We start from the raw sequence: 15,208 nt of genomic DNA, 5'->3' as shown, positions 1-15,208 counted from the left end.
GGAGCGGGAGAAGGTCGGGAGCGGGAGAAGACAAAAGCGAGACAAAGGGAGCGGAGAGCTGAGCTCTGCCGAGGGTGGGAACGAGGCAGGGGCTGGTGGGGGCTGGGGGGGGGAGGGGGCTGGACCCCCACCCTGTGCCGGGGACGACCCTCTGGGAGGCTTTGGGGGGGCACCAGCTCTCCCAGTGCACCGGGGGGGGGTTGTGGGTGGTGGGGTCCCCTGGGCTGTGCTGTGGTCCCGGGCGGATGGTGGGTGCTGGGGGGGCTGTGAGGGTGCTGGGGGAGCCCCTCGGCGTGCTGCCCACCCCCGCACCCCCCCGCAGGCGCTGGAGGGGGTGAAGATGTCCGGCTCCATCGCCTCGTACGACCAGCTGGTGCGGCAGGTGGAGGCGCTGAAGAAGGAGAACAGTCACCTCCGGCGGGAGCTGGAGGACAACTCCAACCACCTCTCCAAGCTGGAGAATGAGACCTCGGACATGAAGGTGGGCACAGCCCCAGCGGGGGGGGCGCAGACCCCAAGCTGGGGCTGCAGGTAGGGCTCTCCCTCCACATCCCCCCCCCGCCTCCTCGACAGTTCCATCCCTGTTTTAGGAGGTCCTGAAGCATCTCCAGGGCAAGCTGGAGCAGGAGGCCCGAGTCATGGTGTCCTCGGGGCAAACGGAGGTGCTGGACCAGCTCAAAGGTGGGTGCCCGGGCAGGGTGGGGAGGGGGGTACCCACCAAGCCCACCCTGACGCCGCTGTCCCCGTGCCCAGCCCTGCAGATGGACATCACCAGCCTCTACAACCTCAAGTTCGCCCCGGAGGTGACGAGTGCCGGGCGCGGCCCCGAGGAGAGTCCCCCGGCCCCCACATCCCACCGGGACGGCCCCGCGGACCTGGGCAGGGCCACCCTGCGGATGCTGGAGGAGCTGGACCGGGAGAGGTGATGGCCTGGGGGGTGCAGGGGGCTGGGGGTGCCGGGGGCTGTGCTGACAGGGTCCCCCCTCCACAGGTGCTTCCTGCTGGGGGAGATCGAGAAGGAGGAGAAGGAGAAGGTCTGGTACTACGCGCAGCTGCAGAGCCTGGCCACGCGCCTGGACGAGCTGCCCCACGTGGAGACGGTGAGTGGGGACCACCCCCCCCCCCCCCCCCCCCAACCCCTGGGGCACGGCCAGGACCCTGCCCCCCTCATGCCCCCCCCCCGTGCCCCCCAGTTCTCCATGCAGATGGACCTGATCCGGCAGCAGCTGCAGTTCGAGGCGCAGCACATCCGCTCGCTGATGGAGGAGCGCTTTGGGACGGCCGACGAGATGGTGCAGAGGGCACAGGTCGGGGCCTTCACCCCCCCACGCCCCCTGTTCTGCCCCCCTTGGGGCTCCCACAGCCCTGATAAGGTCAACCCTGGGCACCCTCACACCCAGCTCTGAGCACCCTACACCAGCTCCTTGCACCCTCACACCCAGTTCCTTGCACCCTTACACCCCTCCTGCCCGGCTTTTGGGGTCCCAGGGGGGTCCCAGCCCTCGCTGATCTCCTCATGCACCCCCCAGATCCGGGCATCCCGGCTGGAGCAGATCGACAAGGAGCTGATGGAGGCGCAGGACAAGGCGCAGCAGCCGGAGCCGCAGGTACGGGGGATGGCACCGGGGATGGCACTGAGGTGTCCCTGGTCCCCGTGGGCGACGGAGCCGGGCAGGGTGGAGGAGGGGGCCAGCACAGCCCCCCCGCCGTTGTCCCCGCTCTGTCCCCGTCGGCACAGCCAGGGCTTTGTGTGGCTCGGGCACCGTGAAATGGGCAGTTGCCATGGAGACCAGAAGTAGGCCATGGCGCGCGGCAGGCGGGCGGCGCGGGGGCTCCCACGGCATCTGCCTCCAACCGAGGCGCCAGGGCGGGCAGCCTGCCATCCCCCTCCTCATCCTCACCCTCATCATCATCATCCTCATCATCATCATCATCAACCTCATCACCGTGATCATCCGCATCGTCATGGCTGCCATCACCATGGCCCCACTGTCACCCACCATCATCCTCATCATCGTAGGCTGCCATTGCCATGGCCCCAACATGGTCATCATCATCATCATCATCATGGGCTTCCATCACCACAGCCCCACTTGTCACCCACAGCCCTCTGTGGCAACACCCGTGGCGCCTCCATCACCCCCAGTCCCTCCATCACCCCCAGACCCTCCCACATCCTCACAGCTCCCCCCCATTGCCACTCCAATCCATCAGCTCCGTGGGCTCAGCCCTGGCCCCCTCCCTGCTCACTCTCCCACGCTCCCCCTTTCCCGAGCCTGCAGCTGTAGCAGCCCCCCCACCCCCATCATCCCTGATTTTAGCTTCAAATACACCCCGGCACTGACGGAAGCAGCGCCTGGGAATCGCTGCCGGGTTTAATGGCACCGGTGGGTGGTGGAAAAGTGGGGAGGGGATGGGCATGGGGGGGTGAGGGCAGCATGATACCCCCCCCCAACTGCTCCCCCCTCCGCAGCTCTGCGGGAAGGTGCCGGGCATGGAGGGGGACGGCAGCCTGGACCCCCCGACCCACCCCGAGGAGGGGGGCAACAGCAAGGTGAGGGGCAGCCCCACAGAGCCCGGGCGGGGTGGGCTGAGCCCGGGGGGGGCTCAGTGTAACCCTGTGTCCTGCTCCTGCAGGTGGAGGTGGTCTTCTGGCTGCTGTCCATGCTGGCCACGCGGGACAAGGAGGACATGTCCCGCACGCTGCTGGCCATGTCCAGCTCCCAGGAGAGCTGCCTGGCCATGCGCAAGTCGGGCTGCCTGCCCCTGCTCATCCAGATCCTGCACGACTCGGACGGGGAGCCGGGGCCCCCCGAGAGCCCCACGGGCGCCAAGGACGCGCGGATGAGGGCCAACGCCGCCCTGCACAACATCGTCTTCTCCCAGCCCGACGAGGGCCAGGCCAAGAAGGAGATGCGGGTGCTGCACGTGCTGGAGCAGATCCGCTCCTACTCGGAGACCTGCTGGGACTGGCTGCAGATGCAGAGCCGGGACGGGGGACGGGGCCCTGAGGGCGCGGGTATGGGGGGAGCAGGGTGGGCCCGGTGGGCTGGTGGCGGGGATTGTTGGCGCCAAGCCCCAGGACTGACCTCCGTTGCCCCCGCAGTGCCCGTGCCCATCGAGCCCCAGATCTGCCAGGCCACCTGTGCCATCATGAAGCTCTCCTTCGACGAGGAGTACAGGCGGGCCATGAATGAGCTGGGTGAGCGTGGGGAGGGGTCTCCTCCCCTTTGCACCACAGCCAGCCCTGCCTGCCCCCTCCCCGGTGTCACAGCGCTGGGCAGGGGTGCTGGGAGGGATCAGGAACCCCCTATCACCCTCGTCCTGTCCCACAGGAGGGCTGCAGGCAGTGGCTGAGCTGCTGCAGGTGGACTACGAGATGCACAAGATGACAAACGACCCCCTGAACCTGGCACTGCGGCGCTACGCGGGCATGGCCCTCACCAACCTCACCTTCGGCGACGTGGTCAACAAGGTGGGGAGCAGCACTTTGGGGGGGGTTAGCAGGGTCAGGGGGTCACAGGGTCACCCTCACCACCCTCACCCTCCTCCCAGGCGACGCTGTGCTCCCGCCGGGGCTGCATGGAGGCCATCGTGGCTCAGCTGGGCTCTGACAGCGAGGAGCTGCACCAGGTGGGTCTGGCCGTGCGAGGGGCTCCCCGGGGAGGGGACGGGCAGGGGGACAGCCCCAACGCCCACTCACCCCGTTCTGCCCCTCCAGGTGGTCTCCAGCATCCTGAGGAACCTCTCCTGGCGCGCCGACATCAACAGCAAGAAGGTGCTGCGGGAGGTGGGCAGCGTCACGGGGCTGACGCGGTGTGCCCTGCACGCCAGCAAGGTGAGCGCCAGGGCGGGTGGGAGGGGGCGTGGAGCACCCGGACAGGGGCTGACAGGGGTGTGTGACCCCCCCCCCCGGGACAGGAATCCACCCTGAAGAGCGTCCTGAGCGCACTGTGGAACCTGTCAGCGCACAGCACGGAGAACAAGGCGGCCATCTGCGCCGTGGAGGGGGCCCTGGGCTTCCTGGTGAGCACCCTCACCTACAAGTGCCAGAGCAACTCCCTGGCCATCATCGAGAGCGGCGGTGGCATCCTCAGGAACGTCTCCAGCCTCGTCGCCACGCGGGAGGATTACAGGTGGGGATGCACCACGGAAGGGGGTGATGGACTCCGGGCACGGCGGACCCCGGGGATGGTGTTGGGGGATGCCACGGAGTGCCACGGGGGTGGGGGGCATTACAGACCCCAGGGACAGCACTGGGGGAATGTCACGGCTGGGTAGGGGTGGGGGCACCTTGAACCCCAGGAACGGCTGCAGGGAGAGGGTTGAGGACCCCTCTGATGGCCGGGGGTCCCCTCTGTCCCACAGGCAGGTGCTCCGGGACCACAACTGCCTGCAGACGCTGCTGCAGCACCTGCGCTCGCACAGCCTGACCATTGTCAGCAACGCCTGCGGGACCCTCTGGAACCTGTCCGCCCGCAGCCCCCGCGACCAGGAGCTGCTGTGGGACCTGGGGGCGGTCAGCATGCTCCGCAACCTCATCCACTCCAAGCACAAGATGATCGCCATGGGCAGCGCGGCCGCGCTGCGCAACCTCCTCACCAACCGGCCCCCCAAGTACAAGGACGCGGCCGTGGTGTCCCCGGGGTCCTGCATGCCCTCGCTCTACATGCGCAAGCAGAAGGCGCTGGAGGCCGAGCTGGACGCCAAGCACCTGGCTGAGACCTTTGACACCATGGAGAAGCAGAGCCTGAAGAGCCAGAGCGTGAAGAAGCCGCTGAGGCACATGGAGAGCCTGGTGAAGGACTACGCCTCCGACTCCGGCTGCTTCGACGATGACGAGGTGCCCAACGTGTCCACCGGCGTGGAGACAGCCAGCGCCTCCGTGCTCTCCATGTTCCTCAACTCCTCCTTCCTGCAGGGCCAGGCGCTGCCGCGGGCGCTGGCGCAGCGGCGATGCCCGGAGCCGGAGAAGGACGGCAGCGGGAAGCCAGCGGAGCCCAAGAAGCTGCCGCTGCCGGAGGACGACGTCTCGCTGGCCGCCGAGAAGCTGGCCAACAAGATCTCCAGCACGGTGGCCAAGATCGACAAGCTGGTGGAGGACATCTCCACCATGCACAACTCCTCGGACGACAGCTTCAGCCTCAGCTCCGAGGACCACTGCCTGGACTGGCAGTACGGCCCCGAGGAGGGGCACGAGGCACGCGCCCAGTCGTGCTCACCGTGCCGGCTCTCGGACGCCGGCGGCTTTGCCAAGCGGGAGAGCCTGAGCCGGGCGCACACCCTGCTGCGGCTGAAGACGGCCTACACCAGCCTGTCCACCGACAGCCTCAACAGCGGCAGCACCAGCGACGGCTACTGCACCAAGGAGCACATGAAGCCCTGCCCCAGGGCCGCCTTCCTCGACTACCGTGACGAGCTGCAGCGCTACCAGAAGAGGCCGAGCCGGCTCGACCTCAAGAGCATCCTGGGCGGCAAACCGGAGCGGGCCGAGCCCCCCGCGCGGGACCCGGCCGAGCCGGACAAACCGGAGCAGCGAGACCCGCCCGAACGGGCCAAGAAGACAGTGACTTTCCCAAGCCCCAAGGTGCCGGAGAAGGAGACGGAGTGGAAGAAGGAGGTGGGCGGCAAACAGCCCCCCAACCCCCACGTCCACACCATCAAGCTCTCCCCGTCCTACCAGCACGTGCCCCTGCTCGAGAGCCTGGCCAAGAGCGGCGCAGCCACCGGCCACCAGCCCTCCCTGCTGGGCAGGAAGCAAGCCTGGCTCCCCCCGGCGCTGCTGCAGACGGCCGAGACCCTGAGCAAGATCCCAGAGAAGCTCCCGGCGCAGCCGCCGGCCGCGGCAGAGCAGGAGTCGGTGCAGAAGTACTCGGTGGAGGACACCCCAATCTGCTTCTCCCGCTGTAGCTCCCTCTCCTCCCTCTCCTCGGCAGACAATGTGCTGGATGGGCAGAGCCACAGCGAGAACGACCTGGACAGTGACTCCTCCCTGGAGATCCTGGAGATGGAGGAAGGGGATGCGGAAGGGGAGGATGGGAGGCAGGAGAAGGAGAAGGCGGCGGAGCCGGGTCCCACCACGCCGGTGGGGATTTCCCAGCCCATCACCATCCCCTTCCCGAAGCGGGACAAGGTTTTCCTGCGGGAAGCATCACCCTCACGCCAGGACGACCTGACGCCCTCCAGCTCCTCGGAGAACTACATCCAGGAGACTCCTCTGGTGATGAGCCGCTGCAGCTCCGTCAGCTCCCTGGGCAGCTTCGAGAGCCCCTCCATCGCCAGCTCCATCCAGAGCGACCCGTGCAGCGAGATGATCAGCGGCACCATCAGCCCCAGCGAGCTCCCCGACAGCCCCGGGCAGACCATGCCCCCCAGCCGCAGCAAGACCCCTCTCTTCGAGCTGGGCTGCCAGCCCGAGAAGGAGACCAGCCAGTTCAACATCCAGTGGGAGAACAACGTCAAGAAGTTCATGGAGATCACAGACTTCAAGGAACGCTTCCAGCTGCCTCAGGACCTGGACTCCATGGTCTACTTCACGGTGGAGAAACCCAACGAGAACTTCTCGTGCGCCTCCAGCCTGAGCGCCCTGCCCCTCCATGAGCATTATGTCCAGAAGGATGTGGAGCTCAAGCTGATTCCCACCTTCCCGGAGAAGAACAGCCTGAACTTCGCGGCTCACGAGAAGCGGGAGGAGCGGCGGGAGGAGCGGTACCTGGAGGGCCGGCGCCGGGCCGACCGCCCCGAGCCCCCCGACGACGACGACATCGAGATCCTGAAGGAGTGCATCAGCTCCGCCATGCCCTCCCGCTTCCGCAAGGTCAAGACCTCGCTGCTGTCCGGCCAGGTCCTGCACCCCCAGACCAAGAAGCCGATGCACGTCCCCGTGTACATGCTGGTGCCGGCCCACGCGCACCCCGGCGTCCCCAGGCACCTGCGAGCCGCCGCCCGCGACCTCTTCAAGGACGACGACTCCTTCACCGACTCGGCCGACGGGACCCCCGTCAACTTCTCCAGCGCCGCCTCGCTGAGTGACGAGACCCTGCGCTACCCGGCGGGCGAGGAGGCCGAGCACCCGCTGCCCGAGGGGCGCCGCGAGGGCGGCACCATCCCGGCCAGGAGAGCCGCCTCCGGCAGCTCGGCGCCCGCCAGGATCAGCTCTGCCAGCAAGGGCAAAGCGGGGCCGGGCCGCGGCCAAGGTGGGGAGGGGAAGCGGGGCCAGACCCCCCCGAAGAGCTCAGCCAGCCTGGAGCTGGGGGTGGGCAGGGCCAGCGGTGCCCCAGGGAGGAAGGATGACCCCCAGGAGGACGGGGTCGTCTTCCAGTCGCTGTGCCACACCACGCCGACGGAGGAAGCCGTCTACTGCTTCTACGATCCGGAGCTGGACGTGCTGCCCGAGGCGGGCAGGGAGGGCCCCGGCAGCAGAGCCCAGCCCGGCCGGGCACCGCGGAGGGAGCGCTCAGGCGGCTCCATCCCCCGCAGGGACCCCGAGCCCGGTCCCCGCCCGGCAAAGGCAAAGCCGCAGAACAACCTCATCGCCGACGAGACGCCGCCCTGTTACTCCCTCAGCTCCTCCATGAGCTCCCTGAGCGACGCCAACCTCTCGGACGGCGAGGAGCGGGGCCAGCCCTGCGGCAAAGCCACGTGGCCGCGGTCGGCCGCGGTGGGGCAGGAGCAGGGGGGCTCCCCCAGCTCCCCCAGCCTCAACTCGGAGGATGACCTGCTGCAGAAGTGCATCGGCTCGGCCATGCCCAAGCGCCGCCGGCCCGCGGTTCGCCGCAGGGGGCTGGAGCGCAAGCAGAAGCCGCCGGGCACCGGCGGGAGGGAGCGGAAAGCCGAGGTCAGGCATCACCCCGACGAGGACGCCGGCTCCGACCGGGGCTCTGACCTGGACAGTGTGGAGTGGCAGGCCATCCAGGAGGGAGCCAACTCCATCGTCACCTGGCTGCACCAGGCTGCTGCCTCCCTCTCGCGGGAGCCTTCCTCTGAGTCCGACTCCATCCTCTCCTTCATGTCGGGGCTCTCGGTGGGCTCCACGCTGCAGCTCTCCCTGGGCAGGCAGGAGAAGCAGCGGCCCGGCAGCGCATCCGGCCGGGACACGGCGAGGAGGGAGCACAGCAAGGGCCGCCCGGAGCGGAAGGACACGGCGGGTGCCCGTCCCGCCGGCCGTGCCGGTGCCAGGGCGGAGCGGAGCCCAGCACCCGCCAAACCGGTGCCCAACCTGCCCGTGGTCTTCCGTGGCAGGACCGTCATCTACATGCCCAGCCTGGCCAAGGATGCCCCCAGCCCACGGGCCACCCCGAAGAAGACCCCGGTGGCCAAGCCCGAGGCGCCGCCAGCCAAGAACCTCTCCCTGAGCCAGCAGCGCTCGCGGAGCCTGCACCGGCTGGGCAAGGCCCCCGAAACCGGGGACCTGGCGCTGCCCAAGAGGAGCACGACCCCGCCTGCCCGCATGGGGAAGGGCCCTCCTTCCTCGGGCTCCTCCCGCACCTCCACCCCCTCCCAGCACGGCCCCAAGAAGCTGCCGTCGCCCTCCCAGCTCACCAAGCCAGGCACCCCAGCTGCGGGCAAGGCAGGGGGCTCGTCCTCCCCGCCAGGACCCCCGGCCAAGGCCCCGACCCCCAAATCCCCGGCCCCCAAGCAGTCCAAGACGCAGAAGTCTCCCGTGCGCATCCCCTTCATGCAGAAGCCCAGCAGGAAGGTGCTGCCGGGCCGGGGGGCCATGCCGGTGCTGGAGGAGCAGGTGGACGGCTCCAAGGCTCGGGCCGGGGGGCCGGGGGGCAGTCGGCTCAACCTGGTGCGGATGTCATCCGCCCGCTCCAGCGGGAGCGACTCGGATCGCTCCGGCTTCCTGCGCCAGCTCACCTTCATCAAGGAGTCCTCCAGCCTGCTGCTGCGGCACCGCGCCGAGCTGGCCCCGCCGGCCCCTTCGGCCTCGCTGCCTCGCCGGGGGTCCCCTCAGCGCAGCCGTGCCGCCCTCCCGGCCGTGTTCCTCTGCTCCTCCCGCTGCGACGAGCTCAAGGCGGCCAAGCCGGCATCCCCCGGCCCGCGGCCCCTCGCCCCCAGAGCCCAGCCCGGCGCCAAAACCGGCGCCGGGGCGAAGCCGCCGCGCAGGACCAGCTCCGAGAGCCCGTCCCGGCTGCCGGTGAAGACCAGCGCCCCCGCGGCCGAGCCCTTCAAGCGATACTCGTCCTCGCCCAACATCAGCGTGGCGCGGCGGGCGGGCAGCCCGTCCTCCTCCTCCTCCGTGCGCTCCGAGGCTCCGGCGCGGCGCCGGCAGCCCGAGGCGGCTCCCGGGGGGCAGCCGGGGAAGCCGCCGGTGGTGGTGATGAAGGGCACGTGGCGGAGGATTCGGGACGAAGACATCCCCCACATCCTCAAGAGCACGCTGCCCTCCTCCGCCCTGCCGCTGGCGGGCTCCGGCGAGGACGAGCCCCCCGGCGCCCCCGGCCCCAGGAAGACCAGCGACGCCGTGGTGCAGACCGAGGACTTCGCCGCCTCCAAGACCAACTCCAGCACCTCTCCCACGCTGGAGACCCGCGAGGGACCCCCTCACCCCCGTGTCACCGGCGACGGCGAAGCCCCCGCGCCCGCCAAGGCTGCCCTGCCCATCTCCTTCGGCCACGAGGCGCCCGCCGGGACCTTCCCCGCCAGCCGACACGGCTCCCCCAGCAAGGCCGCCCGTGTCACCCCCTTCAACTACGTCCCCAGCCCCATGGCGGTGACGGCCGTGGCCGACAAGGCGGTGGAGAAAATCCAAGCTTGAGCAGCTGCCACGGATGAGGCCCCAGTGAGGGTCCTGTGACCCCCTCCCAGCCCGCGGGAGCTGAGCAGGACTGTACTGGGGACACACACACACTGATGTGGGACAGCTGGGGACCAGTGAGTCACCCCCCACCCGCTGCCGGCCCCGCTGGGGTCTTGCTGTGCTGGAGCATCACAATTCCCAGTGCCAAGGACTGGACTTGGCTGGGGACAGGCTTGGGGCTGACAACTCAGCCTGGGGTGAGTCTCATGGACCATCTCCTCCTGCTGATGGACAAGCTGGGACAAGATGAGGATGTCCCCACATCCCCCCATCTCCCTCACCCACAACGGGCAGGGATCTGAACCAGGATCTGATCCCAAATGCCGGGAAGCCAGCACGGCACAGCCTGGCACAGGCACAGCCCTGCGTGCTCCAGCTCCTCTGGCACCAACACTGGCTCTGCCAGCGGTCACAGCTCATTTATTAACAGGGGGAAGGGCACGCAGGGGAGAGGCTTTGCGGGGGTGAGGGGGCCCAGGACCCTTATTTGTGCTGCTGGAGGGACCAGCAGCCGAGGTCCCTGCGCTGGTCCGAGGCGGTGGAGGGTGGAAATGGTGCAGGGAGAACCGGGCAGGGGCTCACGGGGGTGTTTGGGATCCCGATGGGCTCATCCCAAGGGGCTTTTTGCAGGGTCGTGTCACCAGGCTGGGGAGCTGCCCTGGGAGGGGACAGGGTGCTGAGCTGGCACCAGGGTGACCAACCCCCAGGGAAGGGTCTGGGGTCCCTCCCCTCCATCTGCAGCTCCCCAGCTTCCCATTCCCCAGGGCGGAAGATCCCTGTCCCAGCTCGCAGCCAGGATCCCGGTGTGTCCTTGTGGATGTGGACACGAATCCATCCAGGACTGGATTACGCCCACGGGGGGCTCCCAGCCCCAAAACCCCGGGACACCCCAATCCTGCTGCCAGCTGGCCCCAGGTGCCAAGACTGGGGTGTGATGGAAGTGCCTCGGCCCTGGGATTGGGATGGGCTGCAGAGGGACCCCCTAATCCAGGTGCTCCCTGATCCCTTGGGTATCTCCCAGTCCTCCCACCATCACCACCTGCTTTGGATGGGGTGACCTATGTGCCCCCATAAGTCCCCCCATACCAGAGCCATGGGGGCTGCAGGGATAGTACACCAGGGTCATGGGGACAGGCTCATCCTGGAGACCCCCGCTCTGGCAGGGGAAGAAAAGGGGGAAAATCCCAGGGGCAGCATGTGTCCCAACTCCTGAGTGCTGTAACGGAGCACAGGGTGGCAGGAAGGCCGGTATTGCCCAATCCCACTCCCCCAGCCCCGCTGCCCCCCTCCTCCATGGACAATCCCGCCGGGCTGTGCCGTGCCCTGCTCCCCCAGCACTGTATCTATGTACTAAGGATGTTATTTTACTGGACTCTGGACAGTATTCCCATTAAAAGCCAACCTGTGTAAATAGGAAGGGGTGCTCAGTCTCTTGGGGGCCGGGGGGACTTGCAGCTCCTCCGCAGGGTTTTCTGGATCCATTTCTTGTACTTCGTGGTCGAGGTGGCCACCGGCGGCTTGAAGGGGTCGGTGACATCTGGGCCGCTGAAGGACATCACCCCGGCCACCGCCGCCCGCTCCCCGCACACCAACGGGCCCCCCGAGTCTCCCTGGGGGACAGGGGTGACACCAGAGAGTGCACCCCAACCAGGGGCGGGGACCCCCACCACGCCTGGGGGGACATCCTGCCTCTGTGCTCGGGGTGAGCTTCCCCCCCGGAGCCCCCCACACCCGGGAGTGCTGGCTCGGGGTGGGCAGAGCTTTGTAACCCTCGGCCCCCCAAACGCTCACCTTGGCGGGGGCTGAGCCCCGGGGCTGCCCCTGGAAGCAGATCATGGTGGGGGCGATGCCGCCGTCCCAGAAGCGGCTGTTGTTGCACATCCGCGGGTCCATCACCTTCACCTCCAGCTCCCGCAGGGTGGGCGAGAGCCCCCCGCGCCCGCGGAGCCCCCAGCCCGCCAGGCTGCAGGCGGCCCCCGCCGCCGGCCCCCGCCCCGACAGCCCGATCAGCCGCCGCGTCCGGCCCAGCGTCACCGTCCCCTCCAGCTGCGGGCGGGGGGGCAGCGTCAGAACCCCCCCACCACGGCCGGGGGGAGCGCAGGGAGCTCCCCAACACTGCGGGGGGAGCACCCCAACGCCTGGGTGGGCACTCCAGAGGGAGCACCCCGATGCCGTGGGTGGATGGTTGAGGGAGAGCACCCCAATGCTGCAGGTGAGGAGCCAAGGGGGGTGCCCCCGTGCTGCAGGGGCGCGGGGGGGGGCTGAGGAAGAGCACCCCAACAGCACAGGTGGGTGCTTGAGGGGCAGCACCGAGCCGATGCGGCGCCCACGGGAGCGGGGAGGCGTTACGGAGGTGTGAAACCTCCGGGGGGTGAGAAGAGGAAATGTCACCGAGCCTCTCGCCCCGGCTGCGAGCGCAGCTGCACCGACACGTGTGAACCCCTCCCCGGCAGCGCTTCCCGGCACCGCCGACGCTCCCGCTCCTCCCGCCCCCCGGCAGACCCCTCCCGAGCCCCACCTGCAGCAGGAGCAGGTCGTTTTCCATCGTCCCTCGGTCGTAGCCGGGGTGGGGACAGGCTGCCCGGATGGGGAGGGTCTGTGTGGCCGCCCCGCGGTCCCGCAGGCTGTGCAGCCCCACCACCACTCTCCCGTTGGCCAATGTCCTGCCCCACACCAGGACCCGGTGTCAGCCCGGTGCCGGTCACTGGGAGCCCCCCGAGCCCCCCGTGGCCCCGGACTCACCCCCGGGCCAGGCAGTGGGCGGCCGTCAGGACCCAGCGCGGGTGCAGCAGCGCTGCCCCGCAGGCGTGGACCCCCCCAAACTGCAGGGACGCCATGTAGGGCCGGGAGTGGGGTTTGGCCTCGTGTCCCCCGATGATCGATGGCTGGAGCCAGGCCCATGCTGTGGGGAGAGGAGATCCTGTCCTGGCCCCCAACCAGCACCTGCCACCACCCCGGCCAGTGACGCCGAGACCCCGCTGGGCACCCTGGACCCACCCTGGACCCACCACCCCGCTGCTCACCCGAAGGCAGGGGCAGCAGCAGCAGCAGCAGCAGTGGCCCCAGGCAGCCCCTCGCCCCCATTCCTGCCTGCTCCAGGTCCTGGTGTGGTGTCAGAGGAGCCCCACGTCCCGTGTGACAGCGGAGCAGGGTGGCAGCAGGACACAGACCCTGCTAAGGGGGGCAGGAAGGGGAAGAGGCACCCACAGGGTAACACCTGTGGGGGTGGGAAACACCCACAGCCCCCTCGGTGCTCGGCTTTGCAGACAGAAAGCGGCACCTTCAGCTCTACCAAAACGGGGGGTTTGTGAGAGTTATGACGATCCGCAGCACTGGGTGATCCGTTCCCACCACCTTTATTAGCAAAACAGGGACAGTTCTCCCACCACCATCACCACGGGGCCACCAGTGCAGGCCCCCAGCCAACCCTCCCCGGTGGTCCCTCAGCGCGTCCCTTTGGGCGGGACCCGCCTGACCCCTCTGCCCGGGCGGGCTCTCAGGCTGGCCAGGAGCCGCTCGAAGAAGAACTCGCTCTGGTAGTCCAGCGGGACGAGGTGCCGCAGGAACGAGGGCACCTGGGCCCTCGTCACCCCCACGCACACGGGGACCACCCTGGTCCCGCAGCGGTGGATGACGTGGAGCAGGTTCCACTGGGACACGCGCTGGCACCACGGGTCGCCCACGGAGCGGGCCGAGAGGAGCAGGATGGCCACCCGGCTGGCCTCGATGACCTCCAGGGCCGTCAGGATGACGGACGTCCCGGCCACTTGGTCCTGGTGCTCCGCGAAGCCCCGGAAACCCTCCTGCCTGAGGCGCTGGGCGATGCGGGAGGCGACGGGATCGTCCTCCGGGAAGTACCAGAGGGAGAAGTCGTAGGGGAAGTTGTGGTGTGAGGGCACGGAGGACGTGCCACCCACGGGGGACGTGGCAGCCAGTGCAGGGAGCAAGTGTGGGGTCCGAGCCTTCGTTCCTGCACTGGGACCGTGTGGGGCAGCCCTTCCCGGCAGATCCCTCTGTTCCCTGGGGAAGCGTTGCCGGGGTGGCAGAGCCAGGCCCTGGCACGGCGGGGACGTCCCACGGCAAAATCCCTTAAACACAAGGCGGACGGTTCCGCCCCGATTTGGGAAGGCGAAACCACAGCCTGGGGCGTCCCGAGGTGCCCCAGCACAGTCCGGGAGGAGTCGGGGCTCCGACCCCGACCCTCAGAGCGCCTTCTCCCTCATCTCCGCGATCCCACGCTCCAGCTCCGCTCCCGCCCGCTCCAGCTCCCGGCGCTGCTCCCGCAGCCGCTCCCGGGATTCCTGCAGCCGCTGGTTCATCCCCACGTAGGAGCGGCTCTGCTGGTACAGCCGCTCCCGCTCCTCGGCCGCGGGGTCGGGGGAGCCTGGCGGAGCACGGGGGGGGTCAGTGGGACACCGAGCGGGGGTTCCCCATGCCCCCCTGCCCATCCCGGGCTCACCTGGAGCGGGGCCGTTGTCCAGGGGGGGCTCGGCGGGGAGGACGAAGACGGGATCGGCCGGGTGGGTGCCCTGCACGTCCTCCAGGATCTGCTCCACGCTGGGGGGCTCAGGGCGGGTGGGCAGCACCCGCTTGGCCTTGGAGCTCATCACGGGCGAGGGTCATGTAGGGGGGGCTGTGGAGGGGGGGGTCGGCTGGGTGAGGGGGCTGCGTGCCCCCACCCCAGACGGACAGACAGACAGACAGAACGACCCTCCTCTTCCTTATCCCCCTAAGACAGACAGACCCCCTCCGTGCTGCCCTTTGGACAGACAGACGGATCCCCCTTCCGGTGCCTCCCAGCCCAGCAGGCAGAGCCCCCTCATTGCCCCCCCAGGATGGACAGACAGAACATTCCACCTTCTCCATCCCGGGACAAACAGACAGACAGATCCCTCCTTTCCTCCCTGCCCCTTCAAGACAGACAGACCCCCCCGGGGAGACACCCAGACCCCCTCCCCCCCCCCCGTGGACAGACCGAGTTCCCTCCCCACCAGACCGACAGACACCCCCTCTCCCGTCCCCCCCAGTACAGGCAGAACAGAACCACCTAACTGCCCATTCCCGACAGACAGACAGACAGACCCCCACGCCCTGTTCTCGGACACACCGACAGACCCCTCCTTGCGCCCCCTGCCCGTGTACAGACAGACAGACAGACAGACAGACGCCCGGACACACAGACCGGACGCTCCGCCCCCCAGGACACACAGAGTCCCCCCCGATCTCGCCCCGGACGGACACACAGACAGACCCCCGGTACCGCGCACGGACGGACGGACCGACCCCCGCCACGTTCCGGCCGCGTCCCGTCGCACTTCCGCCACGCCCCGGATGAGGTCATCCGATCAGGCCCCGCCCTCCCCCCAGGCTCCGCCCCCGCTCTTAAAGGCGCCACGCGGTGTC

General features: G+C 69.0%; 3 protein-coding genes across 7 annotated transcripts in view; 1 reads left to right on the top strand and 2 right to left on the bottom strand.

The window, feature by feature from the left end:
- APC2 (APC2, WNT signaling pathway regulator) overlaps nucleotides 1-10,965 on the top strand; it is a 13,823-nt gene extending 2,858 nt beyond the window's left edge. Inside the window, exons 2-15 of the mRNA XM_027705781.1 lie at nucleotides 323-481; nucleotides 591-681; nucleotides 754-922; nucleotides 992-1,100; nucleotides 1,194-1,307; nucleotides 1,530-1,607; nucleotides 2,474-2,554; nucleotides 2,638-3,019; nucleotides 3,107-3,202; nucleotides 3,336-3,475; nucleotides 3,556-3,633; nucleotides 3,722-3,838; nucleotides 3,922-4,136; nucleotides 4,369-10,965. Coding sequence (XP_027561582.1) covers nucleotides 341-481; nucleotides 591-681; nucleotides 754-922; nucleotides 992-1,100; nucleotides 1,194-1,307; nucleotides 1,530-1,607; nucleotides 2,474-2,554; nucleotides 2,638-3,019; nucleotides 3,107-3,202; nucleotides 3,336-3,475; nucleotides 3,556-3,633; nucleotides 3,722-3,838; nucleotides 3,922-4,136; nucleotides 4,369-9,763 — 7,206 coding nt within the window. The 5' untranslated portion in view covers nucleotides 323-340 and the 3' untranslated portion in view covers nucleotides 9,764-10,965. The remainder of the gene's footprint in view (nucleotides 1-322; nucleotides 482-590; nucleotides 682-753; nucleotides 923-991; nucleotides 1,101-1,193; nucleotides 1,308-1,529; nucleotides 1,608-2,473; nucleotides 2,555-2,637; nucleotides 3,020-3,106; nucleotides 3,203-3,335; nucleotides 3,476-3,555; nucleotides 3,634-3,721; nucleotides 3,839-3,921; nucleotides 4,137-4,368) is intronic.
- Nucleotides 10,966-11,212: 247 nt separating this feature from the next.
- Nucleotides 11,213-12,926, bottom strand: LOC113978661 (granzyme M-like). Its single transcript, XM_027705782.1, has 5 exons — nucleotides 12,829-12,926; nucleotides 12,548-12,707; nucleotides 12,324-12,468; nucleotides 11,597-11,851; nucleotides 11,213-11,415 (listed from the first exon to the last, which is right to left on the bottom strand). The coding sequence occupies exons 1-5, from the start codon at nucleotides 12,887-12,889 to the stop codon at nucleotides 11,230-11,232; spliced, it is 807 nt and encodes a 268-aa protein (XP_027561583.1). The 5' UTR covers nucleotides 12,890-12,926; the 3' UTR covers nucleotides 11,213-11,229.
- A 216-nt stretch (nucleotides 12,927-13,142) lies between these two features.
- CUNH19orf25 (chromosome unknown C19orf25 homolog) lies at nucleotides 13,143-15,134 on the bottom strand. Of its 5 annotated transcripts, none has more exons than XM_027705787.1 (3): nucleotides 15,066-15,134; nucleotides 14,265-14,438; nucleotides 13,143-14,189 (listed from the first exon to the last, which is right to left on the bottom strand). In XM_027705787.1, the coding sequence occupies exons 2-3, from the start codon at nucleotides 14,410-14,412 to the stop codon at nucleotides 14,008-14,010; spliced, it is 330 nt and encodes a 109-aa protein (XP_027561588.1). In that variant the 5' UTR covers nucleotides 14,413-14,438; nucleotides 15,066-15,134; the 3' UTR covers nucleotides 13,143-14,007. The 5 variants fall into 5 exon arrangements, with proteins under 5 accessions (XP_027561588.1, XP_027561585.1, XP_027561584.1 ...); XM_027705784.1 differs by having other exon boundaries at nucleotides 15,089-15,132; XM_027705783.1 differs by having other exon boundaries at nucleotides 15,077-15,128.
- Nucleotides 15,135-15,208: the final 74 nt, after the last annotated feature.

The sequence above is a fragment of the Neopelma chrysocephalum genome, unplaced genomic scaffold, assembly GCF_003984885.1.
Source record: "Neopelma chrysocephalum unplaced genomic scaffold, ASM398488v2 Primary Assembly neopelma1_348, whole genome shotgun sequence".
NCBI lineage: Eukaryota > Metazoa > Chordata > Aves > Passeriformes > Pipridae > Neopelma > Neopelma chrysocephalum.
Note: the sequence above shows the minus strand (reverse complement) of the source record. Positions and strands in the feature narration are given on the sequence as shown.

Bases quoted from the DNA above. Each gene is read 5' to 3' on its own strand.
- CUNH19orf25 (XM_027705787.1), bottom strand. From the start codon at position 14,412: ATGAGCTCCAAGGCCAAGCGGGTGCTGCCCACCCGCCCTGAGCCCCCC. The intron at 14,190-14,264 runs GTGAGCCCGGGA...GTGCTCCGCCAG, and splicing joins GGACAACGGCCCCGCTCCAG to GCTCCCCCGACCCCGCGGCC.
- LOC113978661 (XM_027705782.1), bottom strand. From the start codon at position 12,889: ATGGGGGCGAGGGGCTGCCTGGGGCCACTGCTGCTGCTGCTGCTGCTG. The intron at 12,708-12,828 runs GTGAGCAGCGGG...CTCTCCCCACAG, and splicing joins GCTGCTGCCCCTGCCTTCGG to CATGGGCCTGGCTCCAGCCA. The intron at 11,852-12,323 runs GTGGGGCTCGGG...CCCCGCCCGCAG, and splicing joins ACGACCTGCTCCTGCTGCAG to CTGGAGGGGACGGTGACGCT.